General features: G+C 30.3%; 1 protein-coding gene and 1 long non-coding RNA gene across 2 annotated transcripts in view; both read left to right on the forward strand.

Moving 5' to 3' along the window:
• The first annotated feature begins 745 nt into the window (after positions 1-745).
• LOC105194962 (COA8 family protein CG14806, mitochondrial) overlaps positions 746-25,273 on the forward strand; it is a 65,837-nt gene continuing 41,309 nt past the window's right edge. The window contains exon 1 of the mRNA XM_026138210.2: positions 746-928. Within this exon, the coding sequence (XP_025993995.1) occupies positions 857-928 (72 nt within the window). The 5' untranslated portion in view covers positions 746-856. The remainder of the gene's footprint in view (positions 929-25,273) is intronic.
• LOC120359267 lies at positions 24,126-25,055 on the forward strand. Its single transcript, XR_005576105.1, has 2 exons — positions 24,126-24,420; positions 24,499-25,055. It is a non-coding gene; the product is annotated as an uncharacterized LOC120359267 (long non-coding RNA).

The raw sequence follows: 25,273 nt of genomic DNA on the forward strand, positions 1-25,273 counted from the left end.
TACGGTCTGCATAAACCAACCTTTAACCTTCTGCTCGAGGCTCTCGTACGATATTCACGTGCGATAAAAAGAGACCGAGAGAATGCAACATGACGTGCGTGCAACGAAGACAACTACATTCAGTTGTAACAACTTTGTGGAGTTAAATAAGATTGGTACACCTGGGGTCTGAACGGTCAGAAAAGCAGAATAATAGGCCTGTTCGTCTTGCTGCCCTTTTTGAATTAATTTCTTTGTCGTCTTTCTCTTTCTTACAATCGAATATATATTTATCTCATCTCGAGTGCAAAAATTTTTCATTCAAGGGGGGGGATTTCAAGCAACTCGACAAACATTCCGTTTGTTTTCTGTTCCTGAACTCTCTAAATAAGTGCACACTTAAAATGAAATAGATAGATGTTTCAAAGTTAGCGAAAGCAAGAAGGAACGTTCCAGTGCAGTCTAGTGCAGGAATAGAAAACAAGCCTATTGAAACTAAATACTACCAGCGCAAGTTTTAATTGGCTCTCTGCTTTCTGTTTTTTGCTTTTCCGCCAAGGTGTGAATTCCCCCGCAGGTGTACCCTGGTATCATTCTATCCTTGTTTAACATTTGATAAACAAGGATAAAAAACTGCGTTCAGCAGACCCAATAGTTGAATGAGCGCTCTCTGTTATTGGTGTATTCTTCTAAATCTCAAAGTCTGATTGGACGATCTAGAAGAATATCACAATATGTTGAGTCTGCTGAACGCAGCAAATGATATTGCAGATGTTTTTGAACGCATTTCTGAGGTTACTGAACGAGGTTATGTAAAACAAAAGACAAAAGAACAAGAAGTGTCACATTGTATTAATATGATAAAATCTTAAAAAAGATGGTAAACGTCATATCGCAATGTTATAATCGCCATACAAAATTCATAAAATTGTATCGCTTATTTAGTGTGGTAAATATATATTTTATTAAATATACGCATTAATAATTATGTAGTTTATAACCGAATGGTTAATGAGCTTTCTACAATAAGCTATTAGTAATAAATCAAACGTCAGAAACTAGTTCTAACGAGTTAATAGTGCGTCATGCATAAGACAATAATAAGTCAGTAGTCAGTGACAGAATAGAGATTGCAAAATTCCATATCTTACGACCTAAAACTTAAATTCTGTTATGACTGACTAATCAAAAAGCAATATAGGGCATGTATTATGCATTTGTTCGGAATCGATTCCAATCGGAATTATTCCGTTTTTCCCTCAATTTCTAATGTGTTTTCTAAGGAAAACGGAATAATTCCGTTCGGAATCCATTCCAAAGAATTTCATATGTGTCTATGTATGCTATTTTTAACGAGAGAACCGTAACCTAAAACGTGTCGACGGCGAACTCGAGTCGAACGTTGTTAGACGACGAGAAGATTCCCGTGAAGAAATCTGCAGTCGACGAGAAGTCCAGGAGCGACGATCGATCATTCGCCATCGGCTGAAATGTTATTACTCAATAATCCAATATGACTTATTGTGGATGAAAATTTCTTAAGAATTATTACTACTTGTTCTGACTAAAGCCTGTTCCACAATAGCAATAAACACAAAACATAAGGTTGTAATTTAAGAAATGAAAATTTTTTATTTGCTTACGAGCTCTTAAAACCATGCCTTACAACTTTATGGTCTTGTGTTTATGCTGTTGTAGAATAGTATTTACAATTAGTGTCATATGTGTAGTGACTAATAGCTTATTGTAGAAAGCTCATAAAATTTGGTTTATAATGGCTGATAATAGTTGTTACCATAAAAATTGGCTAATTATAGTTAATTATTTTTCTATAAATTGATGATTAGTCAATTTCTCACGGTTACAGCTATTATCAGCTATTATAAACCAATTCATTGTTAAGAACACCGCAAATTGTTAAGAACACCGCCACTTTTGATTTTGATGAAATTAGGCTCATTTGATGAGTTTTCACAAGAAACAAACAAATGTGGCAGTAAAAAGTGTTGCTTTGCTCTGCGAACTGAAATATCAAATACTAAAGTTGACAACTATTGAGATACCTGTCATTGGTATAATGTAACAAACTGTTGTGGCCATTTGAGTATGCAAAAGTGCACAAATTTAAAATGTGCATGAATAAATATTCTCTAATTACACAAATTTTCTAATTTGAAAACAAATTATTTTTTTATATAATTTTTATGTTTGTAAAACAGAATTACTTGGTGTTTTTAAAGTAGAGAATTAGTGTAATTAGAGAAAATATTAGATAACCAAAATACTAACAAGAAGATCTTTAGTTATGCAAGGAACATAGGAATTAAATCTTTGCCTTACTAAATAGATGAGTCTACAATAAACTAAAAATATAGATATTGAAAAGATTAACAAGGCAAAATGAAGTATCTCATGATTCAAATCTTTATCTTATTAAATAAATAAGTCTACTTTGTGAAGAGGCTTTGTTAATCTTCTATATTTTCAGTATATTGTAGACTCATTCATTTAGTAAGGCAAAGATTTGATTCATGAGGCACTTCACCTTGTTCCTACTCAAGATGATGTGAAATATTTTATAAAATTATTGCTAAAATCTTTTGCTTTACTAAATTCATAAGTATAAACCATGTTACACTTTAAAATAGGCAACAGATGTCTGCTTTACAACAAAATTAATTTGTACAGTTTTCGTTTTTAGTATGTGGTACTCATAAATTTTATATAAAATAACTAAATTTAAAATATGATAATGTTAAAATCTCATCTTACTAAATTTATCAATTCATATATACTAAAAAAGAAAACTTTGTAAAAGTTAATTTGTTGTAAAGTAGACATTTGTTGTCTGCTTTAAAATTTAACATGTTCTATACTTATCAGTTTAGTAAGGTGAAAGATTTTAGCAATAATTTTATGAAATGTTATTTCATAACAACACTTTGCGTAAGTGCCTTTGCTAATGTTTCCATTTTTAATATATGATAGACTCGTTAATTTAGTAAAGCGAAAGATTTCAACATTATTATATTTTAAATATAATGTATTTTATTTAATTAAAATACGATTTAAAATTTTCTAGCTAACATAATTTTTTAATTTAACATAGTGTTCTAATAAATTAAGTGTAGTAAATGTGATAATGAACATAATACAAAAGAAACATTAACAAAGAAACATTAACATTAACAAAGAAACACTAATGTATTAATGATAAACAAAATGATATGTTAAAGATAAACATAAAAAACACGTCTTCAAGCAGTGCTGTTACTCTGTTCCTTGTCAGAAGTGGTACTGATTGCAGGCTGGTCCTTGCAGCTAGATATTGGAGGATATAACACAAAATAAACAGCTAAAACAGACTAGTGAGAGTCAGCGCGGGTATAAGAGCGCAAAACACAATCAGTGTTCAAATAGTTATTTATTCATAATGAATTATAAGTAACGAACGTTTCGGCTCTCTTTGGAGCCCTCTTCAGCGAAATTACAAAAAGAAAAAAAAAATTATTTTAATCATCATTTTCAACGCAATTACAAGTGAAAGCTATTTTAATCGTCATCAGTTCGTTACCGGGAATTAAATGAGTCACCAACGGTTTGCCAAATCCGCCGTGGAAGCATTGCCCGTTGTCGTGTCAGTGAAATTGACAATTTTCTAAACAACCCTCGTGTTCTTAGATAGCTGACATTACGTGGCAATGCTTCCACAGCGGATTTGGCAAACCATTGGTGACTCATTTAATTCCCGGTAACGAACTGATGACGATTAGAATAGCTTTCACTTGTAATTGCGTTGAAGATGACGATTAAAATAATTTTTTTTTCTTTTTGTAATTTTGCTGAAGAGGGCTCCAAAGAGAGCCGAAACGTTCGTTATTTATAATTCATTATGAATAAATAACTATTTGAACACTGATTGTGTTTTGCGCTCTTATATCCACGCTGACTCTCACTAGCCTGTTTTAGCTGTTTATTTTGTGTTAAATCTTGAGAGTCTTTGAATACTTTGTATTGGAAAATATATTTCGACAATAATGTCAAAGAAGATTTTTATGCGCTCTACACGATTACAACCTTGATAAAAGTTTCAGATAGGCTTTTAATATAAACTTTTACAAACAGTTCCGAAATCTGTACCCGTTCTAAACCGAATTAAGTTTGTAACTCTTGCAATTGGTGCATCATTTTCAAGTATCTGAATTAGTACAAAATTATTTTTTCAAGAAAAAAGATAAAAAAGGCGCCAAGTGTGTGCGTGTGTGTGTGCGCGAGTGCGTGCGTGCGTCCAGATAGATAATATCATTTAGGTTTTGTATAGAAATTATAGAGAGTACCACATGGGTTAGAACAGAAAAATTTTTTAATATGGATACAAAGATAGTACCATTTGGGATTTGTGGAAAAAAATAAAGATTTGAGCGGTATACACACGCACGCACACGCTTGGCGTCTTTTTTTACCTTTTTTTTGAAAAGGTAATTTTGTACTGATATCACACATTTTGTAGTAACCATAACTTGATAACTAAATAGATAATAAAATACTCGGAGTTAAGAAAATTGGAAAGTTGATGAAGTATACTTTGAAGGTTTCAATTTTTAGATAGGAAATTTATCAGAGCTTTTTAAAACATAATTCTTTGGGTATTTCAAATAATTCCGATTTTTGACTTAGCTATTTCGGCAATGAGCTGTTGTTTCATGAAAAGAAATATATTTTTCATCAAAAGAAAAGAACCATTCTGAAGAACTATATGAAAAATTCTAAGAAAAATTTTTACAGAATATTGTTATTAAAATTAATTTAATCTGTGTAATATTATTAATCAGTTATTGATCATTGAGGAGTCCTCTTTAGACAAATATAAATTTAAAAAAACTAAATACAAATTTGATAAATGAGATATTGTATATTATTAAAAATTACAATAATTTTCTCAAAATTTATGTATTTTGCATAATTGACAATTGAAAGAGAAAGCGATTTGATATTTGAGCTCATGGCTATAAATATGACTTGAACTTACTAGTAAAATACTTCAATAATTGATTTATGAATTTTTTGAATGATCCATTTATCCTCAAGAGAATTTTAGATTATATCTGAATTATTTATTGAATGAATTAAGTTTTAACTCAAAGAATCATGTTTATTTTAATTTGTGAATTTGAATTAATTTAATTTATCCGGTGTAAGAAGCAGAATAGAAATAAAATTAATTATGTTTATGATCTGAAGCCTTTAATTGCTGCCTTCATTGAGTTTAAGATAGTGTTTTCCACAATACCAAATATAGCTATAAATAAAAGAAGCTGCCTATTTATGCATATGTGCGCATAAATTAGTTGACTTTATCAAAATCGAGAGATTGATGCTTAATTGAGTACAATTTTTCTCATTCTTTTCTTCCCCCTATTTTCAGTATATATTTATCTCGATATTTATATATATTTATATTTCAGTAGAGGAGAAGACGGTATTATAGCTACTGTCGACAATATGGCTACTTCTATTATTTCCGTTATTAGGTGATGTATTCTAATAATTGTTTGTGGAATTATTTGTTTAGTAGTCCGTCATTTTTTAGTGATGCTAATATGCTAATACATAATGACTGAAAACTCTTATAAGGCATTTTTACTTTTGAGCACTTCTAAACTTTTTCAAGGTACACATTTAACCTTTAACCCTTAAATACATTGATCCTGTAAAATACGTAAACACATTTTCGGGTCTGGGAGACTTTTTCAACTTTGAGAAGTTATAATTTTGGTTCTAATTAACATTTTTTAATAATCTTTTTTTCATATGAAAGTTTAGAATCTCAGAAATGTCACTGCATAATCGATATTGCCAAAAAATGACTTATTGTTAAGTTATAGAAGAAAAACCATTAAGCAAAAATTAGAAATTGTTCAAAAATCCCTTTTTCTTTTAAAAAATCATATCTCCGGAATAAAAAATTTTTAAGGACTTTCAAATACGGCATTTTAAAGCTAAAGAGTCATACTTTCAAAAAAACTTATGCTATTGTCATTTCTTTGAAAAAGTAGAATTATATAATAAGGAGAATATGAGGTATTTTTGGGTGTCTAAAAATTCACTTTTTTTTTAAATCATATTTTTGCAACAAAAAACTTTTAAAGATTTTACAATACGGCGTTTTAAAGCTAAAGAGTCATACTTTAAGAAAAAATTATGTCACTGCCATTTTTATTAAAAAATATACTTATGTAACAAGGCAAATATGATGTGTTTTTTTATAAACTCAAGGCATCTAAAATTGAAAATTGATGTGTTTTATAAAATATTTTAGATCTCACGCAAAAATCTTTTCTTTCATGACACTATAGTATTTTAACTTTAGACAGAGTAACATACGCGAACGGACCTGTTTGAACGTGTTTTATCGAGTTTTTCTTACATAAGATTATTCACAAAAAAGTTTCATTCACATACTATATGTGTCGGATTGACCCTAACAAAACTTTGCTGCCGTTCGAATTCTAGTTGACCAAAAAAGTTGATCAACCATATCAATCGAAAGAATTTCAAACTTTTTTTACGTCCTGGTCCGAACTTCCTATCTTATTCCGTCTTCACACAGCAAGCGTTCGAAACTTTATATGGGGTCTTTCAGACCCACTTATGTGTTTAAGGGTTAAATACATACACTTTCTCATTATTCTTAAACTTGTGTGAATTATCACACGAAGGTACATACACTCGAGTGTTTTTCTGTTATTTAACTTTTTATTTGATTCTATATATTTCGAGTTATACAAAGTTGAAACAATAACAAGGAATTTTGTTAATATGGTTTTTTAAATAAAATTTTTATATCTAAATATTTCTTTGATAAATTGATTGTCATTCTAAAGAGCGGTGTTTAGAAACATTAGAGACATCATTTTATGTTTGTTGAATGTTAAACAGGGATAAAATGATATTTTTAATGAAATTTCTAATGGTATTTCTAAAACTTCTGAACGCAGGAAAATTCTAAATCAGAAAAATTCTAAACAATGGAAAATTAAAAATATATAATTTTGTAACAAGGAGCTGTGTTTCTTTTAAACTAAACTAATTTTTTAAAATTGTTTTTATGGATAGCCATATTACAATCACTTTTTCTTCCATCGATTATGCAGTGCATTAGGTTTTTATAAATCACGTTCTAAATAATAAATATTTCATTACTTTGAGTTTAGAATCTGTTAAACAACACTCTGACGAATGTAATCGTTCAAGTTTCAATAGAAAATATTATAAACAAAGTTATTCATTAAAATGAAAATGGGTGCCATATTACCCTCTTCTCTATATATGTTTATTTTTGTATGATTGTAAGATATATAAAACAACCTTTTTATACGTATAATGTATTTGAGTTAAATGTATACAATTATTTATTTTTTTTAAATAATGGAATTATAAAATATTTTAAGTAAAATATATTTTGTTTAAATAGAAGAAAAGTTAAAAAAATTCCTTTTAAAAATCATTAAAAATTGATGTGTAAATTATTAAAGTTATTTTGTATAAGAGTTGTGTAATGAAACGAAATTTTTAAAAGAATCAATTATTAAATTATTTAAAACTTTAATAAATTAGTTTTAATTTTTAATTAATCCTTAAACACACCGATCCTTTTTTTTTTTTTTTTTTTTTTACGGAGAGGAAATGCGTTGCCGCATACCCCAGGCCTCGGGGGAGGCCTGGCGGTTATGTGGGGCTCTTCCCCGCCGACGACGTGTCGACGGAGACATACCCACTAAAACCTCTCCGGGTGTCCTGCCCTGGTCCATAACTGGGAGGCTCCGGGAACGCGTGCAGCATACTTCCGGAGCCCCCCGGACCCAGCCGGCCAGTTTTGACGGCCGACTCGTCTCGCCAGGGGCGCCTCAGCAGTAGGCACCCCTGGCAGGGCTTTAGGCCTGACTGCCCTAGGTCGGGGGAGAGGGACACCGTCCCTCCCCCGCCTCTTCCCCTGTTGGTGTTGGGGGTACAGGCCCGGGGGTCCGGCCCCCGCCGGATGATTCCCGGGCCTAGCTGCGCCAGTTGGCACGAGCTCCCTGACGCTCCTGGGGGGGAGGGGGGCTTCTTCCTTGTCCCCCCCCCTCACCCCTCTCCCGGCGAGGCTGGGAGGGCTACCCCTTCTGAGAAGGGACCCTCCCCCCGATGTCACTGGGAATTAGCCTTGCCGGGAGTCGTATTTTGTGGGAGCTGCCTCGCCCTGCTTCGGGTCCCATATGCTGGGCCTTCGGCAGGGGAGGCAGGAGGATCGTCTCCCCCGTTGTTGTTGGGGAAACACACCGATCCTGTAAAATACGGAAACACATTTTTGGGTCTGGGAGACTTTTTCAACTGTGAGAAGCTATAATTTTGATTACAATTAATATTTTTATATAATTTTTTTTTTTAAACAAAAGTTCAAAATCTTAGGAGTGTGACTGCATAATCGGCATTGCTGACAAATAATTTATTATGAAGTTATAAAAGCAAAACCATTAAGCAAAAATGAGAAATTGGTCTAAAATCCACTTTTCCTTCAAAAAATCATGTCTTCGCAACAACAAACATTTAAGGACTTTTAAATACGGCGTTTTAAAGCTAAAGAGTCACACTTTCAAAATAAAATTTGGCAAAATCATTTTTTTTTTAAAGTATAATTATGTAACATGGAGAATATGAGGTATTTTTGGGCATCTAAAAATCCACTTTAAAAAAAAAAAATCATCTTTGCAACAAAAAACTTTAAAGAACTTTACAATACGGCGTTTTAAAACTAAAGATTCATACTTTCAAAAAAAAATTATATTGTCATTTTTATTAAAAAATGTACTTATGTAACAAGGCGAATATGAGGAATTTTTGATTAAATCGTGTCTAAAATTGAAAATTGATGTCTTTCATGATATATTTCGGAAAAACTCTTTTTTCTACAACATTTTATAGTATTCCAACTTTAGACAGAGTATATGCGAGTAACATCTGCAAATCGACCTGTTCGAACGTATTTTGTCCAGTTTTTTTATGTAAAATACTCGCAAAAAAAGTTTCACTTACACACTATATGGGTTGCATTGACCCTAACAAAACTTTGCTGCCGTGCCGTTCGAATTTTAGTTGACCAAAAAAGTTGATCAACAATATCAATTGAAAGAGGAGATTTCAAACTTTTTTTACATCTTGGTCCGAACCTCCTATCTCATTCCGTCTTCACATAACAAGCGTTCAAAACTTTATATGGGGTCTCTCAGACCCACTTACGTATTTAAGGGTTAAATTTAACAAATGTTATTTTTCTAATAGGATAATATAACTATTTTATTATAATTTTACAAGATACTTTATGATAAATTTAATATTATGTAATAAGATACAATTTTATTAATCACGAGATACCTGTTATTATTTAATAGCTTTTGACATAAGAAAATATGTTGCTTTTAAATATTAGCAGAAAAATAAATCGTTTCCAATAAAAAGATGTTTATCTAAATAAATAATTTAAAACTATCATTTTTTTAATAGAAAAGTTTTATAACTTATTTTATAACATTGGATAATAAAAGTTATTTATAATTTTAATTTATATGTTTACATATTCTATTTTGCTATTGGTTTTTTTGTTTAAGTTTTCGTAGTTCGAGTATTTGAATTTAATTTTAACCTTAAGTTTTGAATTATCTGGGTATTTGAACATCATGATTTTTTAAGTATCCGGATGCTGTATTATTTAAATATTTCTAGTTTAATTCATATGTGACAATAAATTATTAAAAATTTTTTACTATTGAAAAGTTTTCCAAGTTTTAGTTGAAAATATCTTGAAAGAAACACACGAAGATCGTAAAAACTTTTAGTTATACAATTTGATTGAGCAAGAAAGTTAATTGCGATCCGCTAAAATTGTGATTACTTCTATCCAAGCAATATCAAGCAAGCATAATTTCTTATTTTATCTATCGTTTTGTCAAGCGAAACGGTAAGTTACGGCGCACCTAACTCAAATTCGAAACAGATATTGGATAAAATATGAAATTGCTGAATAATAAAGAGAAATGAACGATAAGAGACTTGAGAAAAATAACAAGAAGAAACGACGACCATGCGAACGGTTTGTGTCAAGATTTGCTTGGAAAACTATACAACGTTAGATTGTACTTTAGGACATTTTTGTTAAACTCACCTCCGACAGGTCGTTTCTGTCGTAACTATTAAATGAATTCATTTTTAACGCAACGACGACACTTTCACTCTCACCTTAATTTTATCATATAACAATATATCGGCGTGAACTGTATCGACGGGTCAGGCGTACTCGTGTTATCAGTACTGAGACTACTCAGAACTTGATTGACTGTTACTGAGATCTGATAATCTCGTATACTTGGAACTCGCTGACTCGCGTAAAAGAGGCTTGGTCTCTCGCTAACGTGTTCACATGGCGCAAGCCGCGAACGCGCTTTTTGATAAATCCGAAACAGTCATTTAATTTTTTTTAATTTATCTAAAATGAACCCAAAATTTGTCCTGATAATTTTTTCAATCTTTCTGAATTTGTGAGTTTAATCCAAACGAATCCAAGGCTCCTTCGGACAAAGTTTTCAATCCTTAATATCGAGTTTTAATCAAAATGAATAATTCGAAAAGTTTTTTAGTTATATTTTTTTTATCTTATTTTTCTTTTTCTATCTACTTGAATCCATTTTTGTCCAAAATCTGTATCCGAATCTTTTTAATACTTTTACCAGGGAATCGTATTTGAAGAGATATTTGGTTAAATATCCCTCAAAATGTTAACTTTGGTTCCAAATCTTGGGCTATTTCCTCGAATCTCTCTCCAAATCTTTTTCCAAACGCGCTCTATATGTTGAGTATGCACACCTATAAATAGAGGAGAAGAAAGTATTGTGGCTACTATCGACAATATGGCTACCTCTATTATTTCCGTTATTAGGTGATATATTCTAACAATTGCTTATGGAGTTATTTGTTTAGTAGCCCGCCGTTTTTTAGTGATGCTAATATGCCAATACATAATGACTGACAATTGTTATAAGGTATTTTTACTTTTGAGTACTTCTAAACTTTTTCAAAGTACACTTTTAACCTGTAATTACACTTCCTCATTATTCTTAAACTTGAGTGTATTATCACAAGGTATATACACTCGAGTGTTTTTTTTTGTTATTTAATTTTTTATTCAGCCGTATACATTTTGAGTTATACAAAGTTAAAGCAATAACATGGAATTTTGTTATTTCCATGTTTTTTAAGCGAAATTTTTATATTGAAATTTTTCTTTGATAAATTGGTTATCATTCTAAAGAGCGGTATTTAAAAACATTAGAGACATCATTTTATATTTGTTGTTTAATGTTAAACAGGGATGGTATTTTTAATGAAATTTCTAATGGTATTTCTAAAGTTTCTGAACGCAGGAAAATTTGAAACAATGAAAAATTAAAAATATATAATTTTGTAACAAGGTACCGTGTTTCTTTTAAACTAAACAAATTTTTTAAAATTATTTTTATGGATAGCCATAATACAACCACTTTTTTTTCTTCCACCAATTATGCAGTGCATTAGATTTTTATAAAACATATCCTAAATAATAAATATTTCATTACTTTGAGTTTAGAATCTGTCAAATAATACTTTAATGAATGTAATCGTTTAAGTTTCAATAGAAAATATTAATTATAAACAAAGTTATTCAATAAAATGAAAATGGGTGCCATATTATCTTTTTTTCTATAAAATAATATTGTTACGATCGAAGGATCACTCGCGCACTTTGATTGTACACGCGCGCTCAAGAAATAAATGGACAGGTTTTACAAAATTACTGTTTTTAATTAAATTATGACAGTTCAAGAAATTCGGAAACAAAACAAAGACAGATGATAGCCCATTGTCAATCTAGTATCGATACGTTTACGCGTTGGGTCGTCAATATCGGGCGTAATAATCCTATCTGAGAAAATCCATGTTAAATCGATAGTCGCATTTATTGTTGACGTTTTTCCGTAATGCTGATTGGTTCTCTCGATGTTCTTACTCGTACTTCGCGAGTTGCTATCATCGTGGAGATTACGTTTTGACAGTTAATAGACATAACTGTTACATGCATCACGAGGTTAATGGTGTAATAATAATGTGTTGGTTCTGTTTCCTGCGTTGATGAGGACTTTTCTTTTCCGTTTGAACGACTTCACGATTATTTTAGATAAGTATTATTAAACGTCTATGTTTATGGTTATAATATCATTATAAAGAATTGATACTTTGTGTTATATTTCATTTTCAGCAATTTTATTTAATATTGTTATAATACTGCTATTAAAATGTTATTAAAAGAAGAGTAATGAAATAATGTAAAAAGGAAGGAAAGAAGGAGATTGAATCAAAGGAGTGTAAAATAGTAATAAAATAGAAAGGACAAAAAAATTAGAGAAGGCGGAGAAGGTAGAGATTTCAGAAATTAAGAATGTAATTGAACACGCGTTTTAAGGTTTTTTTAAATAACGGGTAAATATCATATGATATTTGTGATTTTCTGTTATTAAAATAAAATTTTCTTTAAGGATGTTCTGGCTATACAATCCTGGCTTTACAAAATATTACAAATATTTTTTTATGTGTTATAAATAATTACATTAATATTTTTGTAAATATTTTTTATTTACGATAAATATTTTAGAAAATATTTAATAGATGTTTTAACAATATTTTGGATAAATATTTTTATAATTTTTTCCGTCATGTATATAAAATATGTATAAAATATTTCTATAATATTTCTAAAAAATTATGATAAATATTTATTAATATTTATCATAAATATTGTGTGCTAACTGAATATAACATACATATTTCATTGAAATATATTAAAATACATAAATATATAATCAATTATGATGTTAACACAATTTCCTTATATTTGGAGGAAATATTATAATAAAAAATTGTTGAAAGCTATTTATAACAAGTTATTGGAAATTTTATCCCATACAGCACAGAAAATTCTAGCAATATTGCAGCAATGTTGCAGATTGCAATGCAATATTACGGAGACATTGCAGAAACATAAATTAACAATATGCCTGCAACATCGCATGGCATATGCCAGTAATATTCCGGAAACATTGCAATATCATAATTTTTAATAAAAAGCCAAAGCAGAATATTCGCGTATAATAATATATTAATTTAACTCATCCATAATTATTCATCCGCATTTAGCAAACTAAGGTTGGACGACGTTACTAAATTTTCCGCTGAATCTCTACATTCCCTAAGAGTATAACCGTCCATATATCGACTGTAAGTCGACTCATCCAAGTCAGGCTTTCAAAGTTGATTGCAAATTGACTTTGCATAGACGTCTGCAGACATCCTTCAAATGTTGACTCTAAGACTCTAGAAAAAGGCATGCGGTCCCGTGTGCATCATAGTACTTTTAAGAAACATAAATATTTATATCAATAGATGAAATAGGTGCCATATATGAAGAAACCTCGATCTACAGCCCAATAAACAAACAATATTTTTTAATTGTTTTTTTTATAAAAATTTTTTTATATTTACTTTAATTATTGTATTATATTGATATATATTTTCTAATTGCATCTTATTTAAACAAATAACAGAAAAGTTATTCCAGATGCTATTCTGCATTTGCAAAATTAGTAAAAAAAAACTGTAATTTTATGTTTGTTTATATAAATATTGTGCTTTAATCATACATATTTCATTTTTTCGATAATGTATATTGACCTGATCTACAAGTTATATACACATATCAGCATAAAGTGTTCACAGGTCATCATGAGGAATCAGTTCGCAGCGATCACGGAGGTCAAGCAACGTTCACCGGAGTCGCGACTTGGATGGGTGATCGCTTGGAATTTCCGAAAAAATATTCCCGAGATTTTTTTTTGCAAAAAATGTTTTTTAAGAGGTTACACAAATATTGTTTTGTTTATTGGAATTATGTGATGTAATAATATTTATGTAAATATTTTGGAAAAATGAGATGTTTCAATGCAATATTTCAAAAAGCGGACATCTTAATATTGCTGCAATCTTCCAGCAATGTTGCAGCAATGTTTCGCAATCAAAATGCAATATTACAATGTTTCAATGAAATCATTTTGCAATGTTTCTGCAATCTCTCTGTGCTGTACGGGATACTAATAAGTTCCGTACACTATTGTCCTTCAGTTTCTGAGAAACAGTTTCCTTCCTATTGCCTTTAGACAGTCTTATATAAAGAGATTAGCGCTTGCGATGTAACAACGTAACTGCAACCGAAGGAAAACTTGTAATTAGCAAGTATTTCTCCTTTTGTGCATTTCTATCTGGGTAACACCATATATACTCGTATCATGTATAGGACTTAAATAATGGTAGTTAACGTTATATTTGGCACTACAAATAAATATATTTGTATATTTTGCAATTTTTGCGATCGTTGACAAAAAACTTTTGCACATAAATTTTACCAAAAATCAACTGTAAGAAATGAAAAAAAAACTAGACGCATATTGATAACATTTAATGCAATTTAATGTATATTAGATATCAAATGGAACTTAAAAATCCATAAGATATTTAAATAAATACCATTAACATAATATTTGCTCTTCTATCACTTTATACAAGTCAAAGTAGAATGTGGTCATGTAGTATGGTTATGTAGCCCATTCGAAAATTTGACATTTACTAAAATTTTGCGTCGTTTTGATACTGCATTGATATCTTAATAACGAGTTAGTAAATTGATATAAATCTTTTTAGAAATGTTGTTTAATATTTTATTTACTCATAAACAAAGTTTTAGAATATTGGCAATGTTGCTTTTTTATAATGTCGTTGATATAAGTGAAAATGTACTGCTATACCATAACATGCAAAATTTAAAGTTGAATAACTCGTGAACGAGTTAGAGGATCGAATTCAAATTTTAAACATGTGTTCAGATAATAAATAGACGATTTATAAAATTTTTAAGACATTGTCAATGTTAGACGTTGCCGCCAGTATATTCTTAATAAAACATTATCTCTTTTAGTATATAAAGAGTTTAAAAAATGTGCAACAAAGGTAAACAAAAGAAGAGGAATGAAGTAATGTAAGAAGGAAAAAAGGAAGGAGGAAGAATTGAAAGAGTGTAAAATAGGAAATAAATAGAAAGTAGACAGGAATTAAAGAACGCGAAGGAAGTTAGGAATTTAGAACAGAAAGGATGAAAGAAATTAAGCGTGCAAATGAACACAGGTTTGAAGATCTTTTTAAATAACGGATAAATGTCACATGATATTTTGACATTTTGTGTTTTAGGAATGAAAATTTTTTAAATAAAACATTTGTTTTTTTTAGTAAAGAGTTTAGGAATTTAGAATAGAAAAGATGAAAGAAATTAAGCGTGTAAATAAACATGAGTTTAAAGATTTTTTAAAATAATGGGTAAATATCACATGACATTTTGACATTTTGTGTTCTAAGAATGAAAACATCTTTCCTTTGAACATTATCTTTTTTGGTAAGAATTTTCAAAAATGTGTAATAAAGTAAAAAATGAAAAGAAATTTATTAATTTAAGAAGGAAGGGAGGGGGAAGAATCAAAGGAATATAAAATACAAATAAAATAGAAAGGCGAAAATTTAAAAAGGTAAAGAATGTTAATACTTTTAAATCCTGAATATCTCAGCTGATATTTTGACATTTTGTGTCGTAAAATTGAAAACTTCTCCAATAGAATATTATCTGTTAATAAAGTTTTTTAAAAATGTGAAGTGAAGATATAGAATAGAAGAGGAATAGAATAATATAAAAAGGAAGGATTAAAGAAGTGTAGAATAGAAATAAAATTAAATGGAGAAAAGAACTGAAGGTGTTGGAGAAAGTAAAGATTTTTAAATAAAGGATAAATGGAGTTAAGACATCAATTGAACACCAAATTAAAGGTTTTTTTTAACATGGGCAAATATTACATGATATTGTTGTACCCTGTACAACTACGATAATTATACGCATAGCAACAGGAAATTAAGATTCCTATTGCTATGCATACGCGTAGCGAACTCGAATTCCGCATACGCTAGAAATATCGAAAGACGCTGATGGTCCGTCGGGCTTCCGGCCCGCAACACCATCGCGCTGCGCCAGCTAATGCTGAGTCGCTTTCCGGTATTTGGATTTCGGCTAAGCGTGGGAGCTGCATGCCGCAAGGAACACGATTGGCCGAACCAAACGACGAATTTCCGTATAAATATCGCGACAAAATCGGAAAGCGACGGAAGAGTTTGACAAACAGCTGTCCGGTGTGTTACTCGCCGTGCGTGACTTACACGTCGAGCTTGTAACACAATCCGGAGATAACAGCCGACCTATATATACCGGGCCGTCTGGGAAGAACAAGCAAACGAGTGGCATACATAATCATACTACAAGTGTAACGAGGGCAATACTGAAGAAAATACATTATTTTAACGTTGGAACAAGCAAGTGTTGTATCTTTGATCACCGAGCGGCCCTTCCTACGAGTCCTAACTCCTAAGGTGCTGAAAAGATCCCGATATACCTACCGACGTCCCTGGAGCCATCACCGGGGCACAACAATATTATATTTTGTGTCATAAAAATAAAAATTTTTCTAATGGTATATTATGTATTTTAGTAAAGTTTTTTAAAAATATAAAATGATAAAAAAATAAAGGAATAGAATAATATAAAATGGAAGGGAGAGAGGGAGGGAGGAGGAAGGTTCAAAGGAGTGTAGAATGGAAATAAAATCGAAAGAAGAAAGGAATTGAAAGTGTTGGAGAAGGTAAAGATTTTTAAATAAAGGATGAATAAAATTAAGACAGCAGTTAAATACCAGTTTAATGGTTCTTTTTAATAATGGGCGAATATTACATAATATTTTAATATTTTGTGTCATAAAAATGAAAATTTCTGTAATAGAATATTATGTATTTTAATAAAACTTTTTAAAAATGTGAAATAAAGGTATAGAAAAAAAGAGGAAAAAAATAATATAAAAAGGAAGGATCAAAGGAGTGTAAAATGAAAATAAAATTGAAAGGAGAAACTAATTGAACGTGTTTGAGAAGGTTAAAATTTTTAAATGAAGTATAAATAAAAATGAAGACATCAATTGAACACCAGTTTAAAGGTTCTTTTCTAACAACGTACTAATATTACATGATATTTTGTGTCATAAAAATAAAAATTTTTCTAATATAATTTTATCTATGTTATCTATTTCTTTTATTTCGACAGATTGTTTAATTTATTACGTGTATCCCGGATCCTGCAATATAGACTCTAATTCAACATGTGTTATGTGGATCGTATTTCCAGTTATTATTCCCATATAGTCTTCTCAAGTTAGTCATTTATTTTAAATTATTTATGCCTATTTATATGAACAACACAAAGATCTCTTTAAAATTTCTGTAGTAACTATATTCTTAAATATTTATTGATACAATTAATATTTAATATTTTAAAATATTAAAATTATTAAAGAAAATTTGTAAATAATGAGATGCAAGCACACAAATGTATTAATAAAATTCTAGTTTAATGAGTTCCAAAAACACAAGGATATAAATGGCGAATTTATAAAATCTAATTGAAGAGAAGTTCAACCTCTTTAGAGACAACAAATATTTTTATCTGTATCTTAGAAAAAAATTAATATGGAATTAATAGGAAAAAATTAATATGGAATTAAAATAAAAATTATTTCTATTAATAGAAATAATTATTATTTTAACTTGCTTAAAATAATTAAAATTTTATAAATTTGTAATTTTTGTACAACACTCAATATATGTAAAATAAAATAATCTTTGAATACCTATATTATGTAAAGGTAAAAATTTGTAAATAAAAAACGAAAAAAATTAAAAATACAATTGAACGCAAGTTTGAAAGTTTTTTAATAATGAATGAATATCATCTCACATGTTATGAGATTTTGTGTTATAGAAATGAAAATTTCTTTAATCAAACATTATCTCTTTTAGTAAAGATTTTAAAATTATGTGCAATGAGAGTAGAGAAACGGAGAGACATGAAATAATGTAAGAAGAAGGAAGAATTGTGAGAATGTAAAATAAACAAAAAATATAAAGCAGAATTGAATTAAAGAAGGTGGAGAAGGTAAAGTTTTAAATAAAGTACGAAAGAAATTAGGAATGTAATTGTACACGAAGGTTTCTTTAATAATGGATATTATGGTATATTGACATTTTGTTTTAAGAATTACTATTTCATTAACCGAACATTATCTGTTTTAGTAAAAATTTAAAAAAATATGTGAAATAATGTAAGGAAGAAGAAAGAAGAATTGTGAGAGTGTAAAATAGAAAAAGAGTAGAAAGTAGAAAGGATTTAAAGAAGGCTGAGAATGTAAAGATTTTTAAATAAAGGACAAAAGAAATTAAGAATGCAATTGAACACGAGTTTGAAGATTTTTTTTAATGACCACGTATATTTCAGAAAATAAAATTTCAGAGGTGAACTTTTCATTATATCTCCGTCTGTAGAATACGGACAGAAAAAATAAAAACATTTTCATTATAGAACTTTACCCATTGTTTGAAAGTATTTAGAACTTGATCGATTCAGAAGTTATTGAGATATGATAATCTCGTGTACTTAAAAGTTGATGACTCGTGTATATTTGTTTTTAATACAAAAATGCAATCATATCACATGCTAAGTATAAACGTTATTGTATATTAAATAATTATAAAATAAATAATTATAACATGTTTTTAAATTTTAAGTTTTATGTAGATTTTGATTATATAAACAACATAAAAGAGTTGTATGTACATACGGGTATCTATAACAAGAATGTGATATTAACGTATACTATTAATGATAATTTTATAAACATTTACCCTATCAGGAAACAATATCTTTTAAATGTTTTTTAAATATTTAAAAAACGCTATAATAAAGAACAAATATTTAAAAAACATTTAAAAAACATTGTCTACTGATAGGGTAATAATAAATCAAATCATATTCTATTTTTATTTATTCATAATCATCAAGAACATGATCTGTCATTTGTCATCGTGAACTCTATTATTCTTAATCATGAATGTATAATTTTTGAAATTTTTATTATTTATATTTAGTTGTTCATGTAAACATGAAATTAAATAAATAGCGTACGCGTAACGCGCGCTTGTGTTCTAGTATATTAAAATATAGCTATAGAAACGATAATATGATTATTTATGGAAAAATTGCTACTTATATAATGATTGTATAAATGATCAATTATATTATTTTTAAACAGTTGTTACCTGTTTTAGGATCGACGAAGTTGTAGGAATGGTTCACTCTCTGATGTTGGAAGCCTTCATTGTTTAAACAATTTTAAGATTTCCAACAACATAGTCCTGCGATTAAAAAGCTGTTTGATTATTTTCATCTAATTTTTATGTATTTTGGTGTGCTAAAAACGAAAAAAGATTTCTTCAAATTTAGTATTTTTTTTTAATTTTTGATATTTTTTTGATCTTAGGGTTTTTAACTAAATTTAAAGTCAAAATTATTATTAATTAATCTACATCAGTGAATTTAAGATATACAATGCCAAAAAAATGTAACTTTCAAAGAAAAGAACTTTCAAAGTGAGCTAATGAAACCAGCATCAACATGTTGCAAGCTGAAAAAATAAATTTTATAAATCTATTATTTATTTTTAGGGATTACTTTATTTAATACAGTTACCTACATTGTCAGAAAATGTGATGTCCTATGACAAAACGGAGGTCACTTTCGGATTCAGCACACTCTAAAACATACAGATTATGTGGAATAACCAAAACTGAAAATTTTTTTGCATACCTATGCAATCTGAGATGCAACGGTCATGCCTGACAGTACCCACTTTTTAATACTCCGCCAGGAGTGTTTCTTCTATTCAATCCTCTTCAGGAATAATGACAATTTTTAACTCTCGCTCTTATCCTTCAAAAATCCATTGGCCTCTGACGAGTCAGCTATAATTGTATTTACGCCGGCCAATCTTTATTTCGTCTATTTCTACTGTGTCCTAAGCCATCGAGCTTCTCACTGTACTGATCAGCTTAGAAAAACATACAAACCTGCAAACCAAACTAACATTTATGAACCAAAATAACATTTTGTTTAATATATTTTATAATTTTTTATTAAATATATTAAAATATAATCTCGGCAAAAATTGAATCAATCAACAACCGTGGGCTTTGACGCGCCAGTTTCCTCCTGCGTATCTTAACGTGGATGTAACATCAAAGATAGTTATTCTACATACTGTAATCATGTTAAGATGATTGTTATTAAACCAAATTCCTGTTTTGCCACTTTTGTCGAAGTAGCACTGCTTATTGACACGTTTCTTATGTTTCTCTTGAATCATGTATTATTTTCTGTATCAATACATTTGTGGTTCTTTATTAATATTCACATCATCATCATATTTACTACACTTTATTGTATTTATTAGAACACCATGTTGGATTTTAAAAATCTAATAATTTTTTCCTACAGGATGTAAAAATCACAAATTCGAACAATGTTAGAAGCATGATGTTTGCGTTACTATGCTCGTGTGTATATAATGTGTATATTACTAAAACTTCATTTATTAAATTTTGTTTGGTTTAAATTTTGTGCGAGGTTACTAAAGCTCATGTGCATGCGGCCACCGTGCATGTTAATGTGACCACATGCTCGACATTTTGTCGATATGATAGGTATCCTAATCTTAATAGTTGTCAATTTTATTGTTTGATATTACGGTTTGCGGGGCAGAGCGACAATTTTTTCTGCCAGATTTGTTTGTTTTGTGCGAAAACGCGTTGAAAGAGTCTTTTATCAAAATTGAAGATAGTGGGGATTTTCTTAACAATTATTTTTTTAGCACTATTTGTATAATTCTATCCTTGTTTACATGTAATGAATGATAAAGATAGAAAACATAAATAGCGCTTACAACGGTTTCTCTGAACGTATCCTCTACACACACACGCACGCGCGCGCGCGCGCACGCATGCAACATTTGGGAAATTAATATTGTTGGATATTCTATAAAAAAAATTGACAGTTAATTGTGGTTTTATTAAGATTAATGTTGCGAATTGCGCGCTTCATCGAGTCGGCTCACGGCGAGGAATTTTTCCGTTGGCTCTTCGTGTGCGCGTTATGTCAATATGCGCGAGAGCCGTTGAGAGAACGATCACCTGATAACAGGCGCTTGGTGCGTGTGATTTGGAAGTCGCAAACAATTATGTTTGCTCACTACATTGGCTTTGCGAAGGTTCCCCAATCGATAAATTTTTTGACTTGAAAACAAGGAATTCAGGAATTTGAGCGGGAACTTTTGGGAAGTCACTCAGCGTATATAAGGGAATCGCCAAATCGGCCGTCGCCTTTTTATTTGCTTATACTTACCGAGGTAACATCGAGTGTCTGTACGCGCGTGTACTCGTAATAATAAAGTAATAAAAGGTGTGTTAGTCAAGAATAGATCTTGTTTTGCTAGAGCTCTTTATTTCCTACAATTTCCGTCGTCGCACCGTGCGATATCTGCGCGTTTCTTTGGAGTTAACGGTCCGCGCGTATACAATTAAAAATGTTATATTGAATAAGTATCTAATTAAATAAAATTAGAGAATATTTATTGGTACATTTGCATTTAAATAATTTAATAAATTAAATCAGAATTGTGCCATAAATTTCAAAATTACATGGGTTACACAAGCCTGCAAAGAATATTAAAAGATTAAAAGATTAAAAGAGAAGTAGGAGTTGTTTTTCATGTAATTTTGGGACGGGATCCGATAGTGCACAGTGCGATAGCCCACCAACCAATTATCTTAACTTATTTAAGCCAAACAACGGAAAAACTCTAGGCATCGGCTGTTGTGAGTGGTGGTGGGCTATCGGTTCCGTGCGCTATTGGGATCCGCCCGTAATTTTGTACACTGAATCCAAATCTGACTGCAGAATTGGTCTAGTATTAGGTGTACAACCTTGCTTCCGCCGTTATTTTTTTTGACATTTAAGGCTTTATTATAAAAAATTGGTTATACATTTACGATTCAAAATATTGTCCATCGCTGGCCACTGTTTTTTCCCATCTTTCGGGCAGCGTACGAATCCCGCGTCGAAGAAACTGTTCATCTTTTGAGGCGATTCACGTATTGATCCAATTTTTGACTTCTTTATAAGAACGAAAGTGCTGGTCAGCCCGGCCGTGTGCCATTGATCGAAACAAATGATAATCAGAGGAAGCAATGTCTGGAGAATACGGGTGGGTTAGGACTTTCCATTTCAACGTTTCTAAACATGTTTTGACCGACTTTGCGACATGGAGTCGAGCATTGTCATGCTGCAAAATCACTTTATTGCGTTTCTTGTTGTATTGCGGCCGTTTGTCTTTCAATGATCTGCTTAAATGTATTAATTGTTTTTGCTACGGATTATTTGTGATTGTTTCAGACGGTTTAAGCAGCTTATAATACATCGAGCTAGTCCCACCAAATGCAGAGCATGACCTTTGAACTGAGAATATTCGGTTTGGCCGTCGACGTGGAAGCATGACCGGGAAATTGTCGATGATTTTCTGCGCTTGGGGTTATTGTAATGAACCCATTTTTTGTTCTAAGTCACAATGCCTCAGTCGCGATGCAGAAATTTCTTCCGTCTTTGCCTTTCAAACAGCTGTTCACAAGCAAACAAACACCATTTAACATCTCTTGGCTTCAAGCACGTACGGCACCCAATTTCCTTGTTTTTGAATCATTCCTATGACTTTCAGACGTTTTGAAATGGCTTGTTGAGTCACTCCCAATGATTCTGCCAATTCTTGCGTTTGACACGAATCTTCACGAAGTAATGCTTCCAATTCTGCATCTTTGAAAATCTCTCTTCCACCGCCATGCCGGTCTTTGATATCAAAATCACCGTTCTTGAAGCGTTTGCACTCACGACACGTTCTTTCATTAATAGTGTCATAAGGATTTGAGAGCATTCGACTCAATTGCAGATTTCTTCATATTTAAGTAGAAAATTAAAACCTCCCGCAAATGACGAGAATGTGACTCGTTAACTGACATTTTCAATCGAAAATAACTTTACGATGCGGACACAATCGACTAATGTTTTGATGGCGTTATATTGACAAATACCCAAGCTTATTGTATGACGTCTACATCTGTTTATTTCCACCACTTCATTCCGCTAAAGCCAGTTATTGGAAAATAGCGAAAGCAAAGTTGTATATCTAATGTATCAAAATTTTGAAATATTTGATGTTACAGTGTCTAAAAATGGCCATTTTAGCTACTTTTATGAATTTATTATGGAAGAATATAATTTTTTTGAATATTTTTACCAATGGTATTGTATAATACTAGTCTTTTTTTTTTAAATTTTACAAATTGAACAAGAATGCCTTCTACGGTCACAGCTAGGTCTTCGTACTTGTATTGTTTGCGTGATTTTATATACTTTCCTCAAGTTTAATGAATTGTGCGCCGAATTAATTTTTAGTCATAACACAATTTTAACTTGAACAAGATTAAGTAATATCACGTATTATTAAATATTAATTTTTTTTTCCTGAAAAAACTGTAAAGAAATTATTGCGCAGAATGTCACCTCAGCCAGGGTTTGAATCTGGGACCTCCCGAATCTCCGGTACGAGTGTCTTAGCCAACTCGAAGCTGTGATGATATTTCTCGCAATAATCGACTATGAGTTAGAACGCTTTCAGAGGCAGCGTGACTTTTAAAGTAGAGAGAGATATTTTGACTGTTTCTGTATCAATACAAATTGAACAAGAATGCTTTCTACGGTTGCAGCTAGGTCTTTGTACTTGTATTGTCTGTATGATTTTATATACTTTTCTTAAGTTCAATGAGTTTTCAGGGGGGGAAAGGGGTTAATATTTAATAATACATGATATTACTTAATCTTGTTCAATTTAGAATTGTGTTATGACTGAAAATTAATTCGGCGCGCAGTTTATTGAACTTGAGGAAAGTATATAAAAACACACCGACAATACAAGCACGAAGACCTAGCTGCGACCGTGGAAGGCATTCTTGTTCAATTTGTATTGATACAGCAACGGTCAAAATATCTCTCTCTATTACTTTAACTTTTATTTTTGATTTCAGTGTTTTACAACTTTTTTTTATTGAGTTATACAAGAGTGATGTTTTAAGGTTTGTCGTACGTAAAAGTTCATAAACTATTCCATGACAATATATAAACTATCAGATTATATATTTACTGAAATTTTATCTTTGATAAAAATTTTCATATTACAAATTAGTCTTATGTCTGATTAATCAGAGATATGATACATACTACGTTTACATGTCACCCTTAATCAGGTTTAGTAACATTTGTAGTTATAAAACTGGCTAATTACAGTTATTTCAATCTTCAGAGGAATACTTGTGATTAGTCAGTTTTATAACTACCAATGTTATTAAACCCAGTCACTGGTAACGTAGTCACAGTTGCTATAATTCATTGAACTTTTGTACGTTACAAATCTTGAAACATCAATCTTATATATCTCAATGAGAAAAAGTCATAAAACGATATTTAAAAATAAATTTTCAAGAAAAAGACTAGTATACAATATCATTGGCAAAAATATTCAAAAAATTATATTTGTTTATAATAAATTCTTGAAATAACTATTTTTGGACATTATGATCTCCAATATCTCCAAAATCTGACTAGATAAAAAAGTTTTATAGTTTTATTCGGATATAGTATACAAAATTCATAGGAAACAAATTTGTATACTAAATTTGTATACTAAATTCCTACTTCTAAAATTTGAACTTTACAGGTGTTATTTATATATTGTTTAAATTATTTTTATACGAATATTTTTTATGTAAACAATAGAAACAGTTATTATAAATTATTATAAATTAAAACACAATACAGCAAAAAGCAATTAGGTTATAAGATTGTACACTACAAAATTAAAGGGTCACTTATTCTCAGAAAATTTTTGTCTATTTTTGTGCTGTAATTACTCAATGAATAATTAACGTAAAAATAAATTTAATCCTTACAAGGTGAAAGAAAATTACATTTATAATGCCATGGTTGATATAATGCCATACTGAACCTTTGTTTTTCAAAGCCTAATACAATGAAATTCTAATCCTAAAACCATTTTTATTCTTTTTTTTTTATGTTTGAACTCTTATTTATTTTTTTAAA

Source organism: Solenopsis invicta, chromosome 1 (genome assembly GCF_016802725.1).
Source record: "Solenopsis invicta isolate M01_SB chromosome 1, UNIL_Sinv_3.0, whole genome shotgun sequence".
Taxonomy (NCBI): domain Eukaryota; kingdom Metazoa; phylum Arthropoda; class Insecta; order Hymenoptera; family Formicidae; genus Solenopsis; species Solenopsis invicta.